Source organism: Mchenga conophoros, linkage group LG10, assembly GCF_057382185.1.
Source record: "Mchenga conophoros isolate Kocher_MC1m ecotype Shallow Benthic linkage group LG10, M_conophoros_male_GT1.1, whole genome shotgun sequence".
Classification (NCBI taxonomy): Eukaryota; Metazoa; Chordata; class Actinopteri; order Cichliformes; family Cichlidae; genus Mchenga; species Mchenga conophoros.
Window position 1 is genome coordinate 8,803,863 of NC_140535.1, and position 8,426 is coordinate 8,812,288.

The following is an 8,426-nucleotide window of genomic DNA, read 5'->3' on the forward strand; positions in this document are numbered from 1 at the left end:
TCTCCACTCACGACCTCCTGACTGACCCCAGTGTTGCTCTTCACATGATTTGTGTGTTCAGTGTGTTTTTATTTTGATCCAGCTTTCATCCGTGTACCAGGTAGCAGCTCCTGCAAAGTAGATCAGGGCTCCACACTATTTATAGAGTTTACACAGACTGGCCACTGTTGGAGACAGCAGTGAGCTCACACCTCAGCTGTGCCTCTGTGTATAGGAGCTCCTTTTATTGGCAATGAGTGGAGGTCAGGCAGAGGTTGAACGGGGCACGTGCAGTCTTTGGTCTGGGGTGAGATTAATTCTGTAGGATAAAGTGTCCTGTTGTGTTATTCCTCACACACATTTTCAAAGTAAATTAGCCTGGGAGATATGATATTTTATAACCCATGCATGGGTGTGCATGCACATCATATTTCTTGCATACATTGCTGTGTAGTCCTTAATGAATGCGAAACAATGATCTGAGCAGAAAACAGCCCGCATGTGTGAGAAAAATAGCTTTAAAAGCTGATTTTTGATACTGAAACCCAAACAGGACACATAATTTTAAGCTGTAATTACTGAGGGATCAAAAAGTTTCAGTGGGATCAGCCTAATGCGCTGAAAAATTTGAATATAAATATAATAAATACAGACTTATTATAGCTCAGGTTGAAACCTCAAACTGTGTAAAATACACAGCCCTTTCTAAGTTTTCTGCCACATGCATTCACTCAGGCAAAGGGTTTAAATACTGCACTGTCATGAGTGTAAGTGTCCTACAGCTTCTGTCAGGAGCTGCATTAACCTGATACACAATGTGTGTAACTGCATGGGGATTTGTCTAACCTTATATGTAAAAGGGACAAGGAGAAATGAGAGTTCAGTGTACTTTTAAGAACCTCCCACCATTATTTAATCACCCGAAGGCCACCTTGAGCTACCTCAACAAAAAACAATGTTGATTAACTCTAGCTGATTTCCCCTATTTCCACAGAAACCTCAGTCCAGGAGCGTGATATTAATGTAAACAACAACGTGTTGCAGTGATACTGGCCCTTTCTCATCATACCTTCTTTCGGTGCTTTATCAGAGGCGATGCCCGAAGGGGGAGGGGCCACACTTTCTTCCCTGTCGTGGTTTGGTGATAGATAAGTACAAAACCCCCTCAAGAATGCCATCACATTGGGGAAAAAAAAACCAAGTCGCTGCGTTGCCTTCTGTGTCGAGTCGGAGACGCTCCAAAATGCAGCAGCTCATCCTGCCGGTTCTCCTGGCATCCTTTTGGACAGTCTGCACAGGATCAGGAGGTAAGTCTGCTTCCATTCACAGCTCGAGATCATTTGAAGCAACTGCCTGTCTTTATTTTTAGTTCTTACACTAAAAAAAAATCCTGCCACTCTTCCAGTCCTTAAAAAATTATACATATATATATATATATATATATATATATATATATATATATATATATATATATATATATATATATATGTATAAGATTGGCGATTTATTTATTTTTCCGTTATTGTATGGCCGTTTTTGTCTTTCAGTCGTTCTAATTACAAATGAACTCTCCTTTTTAATTTGTCATGCCAGACACGATGTTCAGTTAAATAAGTTTATATATACTGGCTAAAAATGTAAATAAATAAATAAATAAATAAATAAAAATAAATAAAAAGCGAACATTTCCGCAGTACCAAATGCCCCTCTACGTGAAGCGCTCCACCTGTCCTGTCCATCACGCCTCGGTAGCAGCGGCAGTGTTGGTGTGTGTGTGTCAGGCTCATCCAATCCGCACCTTGATATTTACACCGCTGAACTGAATGTTGAAGGGCAGGGAAGGATACAGAGATCCTGCATCAGCTGATTCTGAGTCAAAAACAGGCAGAGCCCACATTCCCTCTGGGGCTCTGTGTTTCGGACACCTCTCTCTTGCGCTCTCTCTCTCGTGCACCTGCTCGGAACCAGGCCGAGCCAGTGATAGACGTTTGCGTCCCAGTTGCCCCAGAGAAGCGCGCCACGAGCAGCACCAGTGTCTCCAAATTCACAGCAGTGGATAACGAGGCGCGGATTACCGCTGAGAGCCGGCTCACACGTGTTTAAAACCCAAACATTTTTATGTTTATTTAAAAAAAGAAAAGAAAAAAGGATGAAATGTGTCTTCAGATCCAGTGTTTGGATACTAAAGGGACATCTGCGATTCTTAAAATAAGCAGCAGACAGACGCATGTGAACTGATATGAATGATCGCTTATAAATGCGCCTCTATAATCAGAACCTGTCGGTGAGAAATCTCTTTGTGTCCGTGCATTTATTCCATGTTGCATGGAGCAGCTCTGAAAGCTGCAGGGTCTTATTTGTGATAGCTGTCCACGTCAGTGTCCCATAGACCGGCGCGCTGGAAGCCTGGACCACATTTCTTTTCTGTATCCAATAATAAGAGACAAAAAAACCCCCCTTCTAAATCTTGAGCCGTTTTGGCACGAGTGGGTAAAATCTGAAATGCGTTATAAGTGTATTTGTCTGTTTGTCTCTATGACACGCTTACATATAGCACAGTGTCATAAAAGCTCGTCTCCGTCTGCCTGTGTTCACATGTCACTGTGAGACGACTAATTAGTTTATCATTTCACTGCCTTTTGTTTTCTATTTGACGGTTTCCTCAGTTTTCCCTCTTGGCACAGCTTTCAGGCTTTTAGAAAATCATTCATATTGTTTACTCTCTCTGTCTCCGCGTCACACGAAGATCAAAGCCGAACGCCGATTGGTGGAGAATTGTGCGGACCGAAATCTGATTGGCCAAAATATGAAGGAGCGAGAGCCGGCCATAAAATTAGATATTCCGTTAATGGAGGAAGTTTCTTGGTTTCGCCAGTAGGCCTATTTGGTCAAGCAAAACGACAAATAGCGATCTGTAAAATTACAACTTGAAAATATTACGTAAAAGTGACATTTAAAAAAGTAATACAAATGTACTTGGAGTGGTTTAAATAACATTACCCTTTAATGGTCCATTCAATCTATATATATAATGGTGATGGGGGGGGGGGGGGATTTGAAATTCAATTCTGGATTTAACAGAATTCAGTGAAAAGAAACTAGTACGTTCTCTGCATCTCACAGCTACAGGAAGCAGTTGGTTCAGCTTGTCTCTGTGGGACTCATACAGCTGCAGCATCCGCATTCAGGCCAGCAACACTCAGTCAAGGCTTACAATTAATCATAATCTTTTATTATGTTCAGCATCAAAGACACTAAGCTTAATTAGAAATTTCTGCACTATTATATGTCTCCCCCCCCCCCCCCCCCCCCCCCACACTCACACACACTCACATGCAAATTCTGCTACAAGAGAAAATAATAATTACAATTTTTACAAAAAAATCAAACAAACAAGACTTGGACATGTATGTATGTACTAGAGGCAGTGTAGTGGTTGATTGTACCCCCTCAAATGCTTTCCCCCTGCCTTGTCTATTTCCAGTAGCCATTATCACGATGGAGCAGAAGGAAAAGGCTTGCCAACATAGCAAAGTTGCCAAGCTTTGACTTCCTTCACACACACACTGAGAAGAACCGATACAGTTCAAATATAGATCAGGAGACCCTTCCCATAATTTTCAATGGCATATGTGTTTTTCATATTTTTTCTTTTATATTTTTATAAATGTTTGATATTTTGGGTAGCTGCAGATATTTGTTTTAGAGTAAGCGGTGGAAACATACAAACCGATTGTGAAATTTTAATAAATATTCAGACAAACAAGTCAGAATGGGAGCTTGTTGATACAAGAAATTGGCTCCAAGTTTATTCCAATAGCACAGAAAGATAAAGCACGAACACTGACTGTTTTTTTTTCTTTTGGTAAATAAGAAGACAATTCCAGACTATTAGGGGGTTTTGTGTGGCCATGGATAAAAGCTATCTTAATCCAATAGGAGAACAATCCACTATTTGCTTTTAGAGAAAAATTAACTATTGATAAATCAATGAGGCTTTCTACAATACATGGCAAGAGGAAACATCCTAGTCTGCTCTCGCAACAGAATGTGTCAACTAGGGTTAATGCTTCTGTCACACTGTCACAAGCATCAAACCTGTGCCTTTTAGCATGCAAATGCATTTTATCAGTAAAGCTTTTACTTTTTTTCAGACTGGTGCTATCAGTCCCAGTTTACCTGTGGTCATCAGTGCAATGGTAAGCATTTCTGATGGTAAGAATTTCTGATGGAATCATTGACGCAGTCATCCCTAGATGGGGTAGCTAGTGAGGAATGCAGTGCAGTGCAGTGCTATATATGGCCTACTAAAATATTAAAATGTACACAAGCCAATGAGAATGCTACAGTTGTTGTTATATGTAGTGCTGTTGTAGTTTTATGGATAGATTGACAAGTTAGCTTTCTAATAACCTATTGAAATGCTGCAATTAGTGAAAAGCAGTTTTTAAGACCTGCACGAGGAAACATGCTGTTACAACACACTGCTGAAACTAAAAGAGAAATAGCAAAACACAACCTGATATCATGCTGCTGAAATATTTAGTCTGAAGGCAGCATGTAGATGGAAAACTCTAAAGGACCAAGCATTGAGCCTTGTGGTACTCCATGCATGTGTTTAATTTAATCAATGACTCCTTTTAGTAAACTAGATATTTGGCCACTTTCTACTTTCTTCTTGAACAGGAAGATTATTAAGTATATTAGTGACTAGAAAAAAGTGGAGTTTCAAGTGCTACAAACTCCTCCAGACTGAAAATAATCATTCAAAAATGGTTGTTTGGTGTTTTTTGTGATTTAGTACCAGAGAAGTGGACCCATGTAAACTCAGCATGTGGAGGACAAAAACAGTCGCCCATTAACATTGTCACCAGAAAGACTTTCAAAGATGATCGCCTGACTCCTCTTAAGTTTCAGAATTACCAGGAGATCTTCACAAGCACAATCATAAACAATGGCCACTCCGGTGAGCTTATTTTCCATTAAAATTTAACTCGGCAACGTTTTGAAGCTGTTGTGTACGGTCTTCATGCTTGTTGTGTTGTCTGTTCCAGCTCAGGTCCAGATTCCTACTGTATCTACTATATCACATGGAGACCTGCCTGATGAGTATATGGCTGTGCAGTTCCACCTGCACTGGGGAGCCAATGGAGGGCCTGGCTCCGAACACACTATTGACGGGGAACAGTATCCCATGGAGGTATTTAAACTTGGTCCAACAGCCTGAACTGTTACTGTTCTGAACTACAGAAGTACTCAGAAGTACTCATGGTGACTTATCATTATTGAATGACAGCACAAATATTTTGTCTACAGCTGCACATTGTTCACATGAAGAAAGCTTACTCTGATTTGACAACAGCACTGAGTGATACAGAGGGAGTTGCAGTTCTTGGATTTTTCTATGAGGTCCCCTTTTTAAATTTTTCACCTCAGATGCAAAAACTATTCCAGACCTAAGTATGAAAAGTAAATGTACTAAAATGCGGCTATTTCAATTTTCAGCTGTCTAGTAGCAGTAACCGGAAGTATGAACGCATCATCAGTACTCTGCAAAACATCCAAGCAACAAGTAGGTACTAGTTTATGTTCAAACAATCAGACTCATGGCTGTGTAGCTTTGGCTATCTGTTTCCACTGTGGAGTTTTGCTTTGTTTTGTTTTGTTTTCAGATAGCAATACGTCTCTGTCTTCAATCTCCCTGGCACAGCTGATCCCGTCTGAGAAAAATCTAACGGCTTACTACCGTTATAAAGGCTCTCTGACCACCCCGGGGTGTACAGAGTCTGTGATTTGGACTCTGTTTGAGAACCCCATTCCTTTGAGCATAGAACAGGTCAAGAATGCACCTCAATTTAAATATATATTTCAGCCTTAAGCCTTAATTTTTAATGTTACATGGTTAAACTTTAGTGTTTTCATATAGTAGTTTTCAATATAACTTCTGAATCTGCAAACTTGCTGGTAATGATAAGTGTGAGCTACACAGGTACACACACAGGTACACATCTCTCAGAACTGCAGGAGTAAACATAAAAAGGCTCTGCTAGAGTACAAATACTTTCCAACCTTTTTTTTGCATGTTCAGAAACATTACTGTAATTGCACTCCTTTATGATCTTTTTCCACAACCTGGAGCCTAACACTCATGTTAATATTCTGCTCCCCCAGCTCCAAGCTTTCTCTAAACTCCAGTTTAAGGATGGCAAGCAGATGACTGGGAATTTCAGACCTGTTCAGCCCCTCAATGGCCGGAAGGTGTACCGCTCAGGAAGTGCAGTGATCCTCGCCAACTCTGCCATCCTCCTCGCCACCATTGCCATAGCCTTGGGACTGTCCGAACCCAATTAGAGGTATCCCATGCTGCACTGCAACATCCATAAACACAAAAAGTTCCACACCAATCAATCAGTCAAACCCGAATTTGTAACCTCTTCATCACATGTTTGCAAAGATGACGGATCATATCGTAGTGCAGGCATGACTCACCTGGTGTTCCCCCCCTTATGACACAAATGACAAAGGCGTTTTAGTAATGCCTTACGAAAGGTGCTGTAAGGGTTTATTAAAGCACTCATGCATGTGTAGTGAAGCAGTAGGTGTTATTTCAGCATTATGAATGTGTCATAAGAACTGGTTTCAGAGCACACGTTTAGGCATTCACTAAGATTCCAAATCATCCTCCTAAACATACACTTTATAATTCATTACACTTTGTCAAGTGTCAGGCAAATTTTGTTTTTCCTAATGTCAGAGTGAGTCCCAGAGAGTTTACACTCTGAGTGCCATTGTCAGCCTGTAAACTGGCACGTGGTGTGCTATTCTTAGTGGAGCATAAAGTTATAAATAGCAGAACTGAGTCATTAAACTAAGCTGCATTTCCAAGGCGATGGTCAAAGGAGTCAGCAGCTTGGTCATTCTTTCATGGTCCAGGCGCACACCGCAGGGCTGTCAGGTGACTCACTCGCAGCCACTCAGCTAGCAGGTGGTATGGTAAAGGGTGGGAGGGTTTAAGGTCAAGCCTTTTTCCCGCCAGAATCCAGCGTTGAAAACATTTACGAGGGACAACTACAGCCTGACCTTAGAGCAGCTGCAAACCTTCTCCTCCCACCCCATGGCAACTTACACCAGAGGGAAAGATGAAGGTGCAGCGATACTAATTGCAGGTCACAAAATGGCTGAGAGTGTCTGTAGCTCAAGGACACAGTTATACTTTGGAGAACAGACCAGCATATCTTGTCAAACCAGCATTATTAATTTTTTGCATTTCAAACACGATTAGCATGAATCTGCATGTTTATTACGAGATACATGCACAAAACAGAGCTTGCCAAATTTACATGCAAACACCTCAGTCAATCTGTTTGTTTTTGTTTGTTGGTTTTTTTTTTCCAGTTTTTGACACATAAAGTTCAGTAAGCTACGTAATCATGACAACATAGAACTGTGTTCATGGCTTGTAGTACGGGCTCTGGAAGGCACTGAATGTTATCGACTGTGAATTACACCCCACTGATTTGTTTGGGAGGGCTTATTATGTATTCTGTGCAATTTTCCAGGAAGATTTATTGTGATGACCTAGGAAAAGGAATCTGTATATTTTCCATTGTTTCACAAGGCTTCACGTTATATTTCTATGCTGTACACTGATGTATTTATATATGTAATGAATGTGTATAATGATATGAGACTGCAATTGATATTTATGTATTCCAAGAATAGTGCTGAATGCAAAGCATCAACCTGTTCATGACTTATAGAGTTTACTTGTGATGTTCAAGTGTATGAGACTGTCAGGTTGTAGTTCTTCAAATGATATGGAGAATGTGTTCCAGCTGAACAATAAAATACCTAAATGCCTTTTTAATGACTGTGTCTTCTGCTTGCATGGGCACAATTCAAGCTATTTGACCCACTGATCAAAATTAGTGTCTGTTCTGGGTCTGGCTGCGCTGTGAAAGCTGATATGAGAATACACTTTTTTGGCTTTGTTGTTTGTCTGCTGGCTCAGACACACAGACGGGCTTCTCGGTTTGCTGACTGATAACCCTTCGGTCTGTCCAGAGAGTCTCAGACTCTCTGGAAGAGAAGAGTTTCTCATCTCTTAATCCTTTTCTAATTGACTCGTTCTTGTTCTTCAAGAAGTTCGAATAAGAGGTTGTTTTATCTTACACAGCTCACTATCAAAGGTATAGCAGAGGTACACAAACACATTAAAATCTACTAAAAAAAATTTTTAAATTGATCTCTGAGACAGTTTGCAGACACTAGTTGCAAGTTATTTAACACCCCACCCACCTCCTCCAATCCCTTGTCATTAAAGAATCAAAAGACTTCTTGTTAAAGACCTTGGAAGACCTCTCACTGAGGCATGCACAGAGGCTGTGCGAGAGTATACACAAAAGCTTGAATGAAAGAGGTGCCTTCATTCTCCTCCACAGGCATCC

At 40.7% G+C, this 8,426-nt stretch overlaps 1 protein-coding gene across 1 annotated transcript; it reads left to right on the forward strand.

Annotated features, from left to right (window-relative positions):
* Window positions 1-1,077: 1,077 nt before the first annotated feature.
* ca4a (carbonic anhydrase 4a) lies at window positions 1,078-7,846 on the forward strand. The gene is made up of 8 exons (XM_085288383.1): window positions 1,078-1,286; window positions 4,134-4,178; window positions 4,781-4,945; window positions 5,034-5,179; window positions 5,296-5,388; window positions 5,485-5,551; window positions 5,652-5,815; window positions 6,151-7,846. The coding sequence occupies exons 1-8, from the start codon at window positions 1,151-1,153 to the stop codon at window positions 6,328-6,330; spliced, it is 996 nt and encodes a 331-aa protein (XP_085144509.1). The 5' UTR covers window positions 1,078-1,150; the 3' UTR covers window positions 6,331-7,846.
* Window positions 7,847-8,426: the final 580 nt, after the last annotated feature.

Coding starts and splice junctions, on each gene's coding strand:
- ca4a (XM_085288383.1), top strand. CDS start 1,151: ATGCCATCACATTGGGGAAAAAAAAACCAAGTCGCTGCGTTGCCTTCT. Junction 5,552..5,651: donor GCAAAACATCCAAGCAACAA/GTAGGTACTAGT, acceptor TTTTGTTTTCAG/ATAGCAATACGTCTCTGTCT. Junction 5,816..6,150: donor TTCCTTTGAGCATAGAACAG/GTCAAGAATGCA, acceptor CTGCTCCCCCAG/CTCCAAGCTTTCTCTAAACT.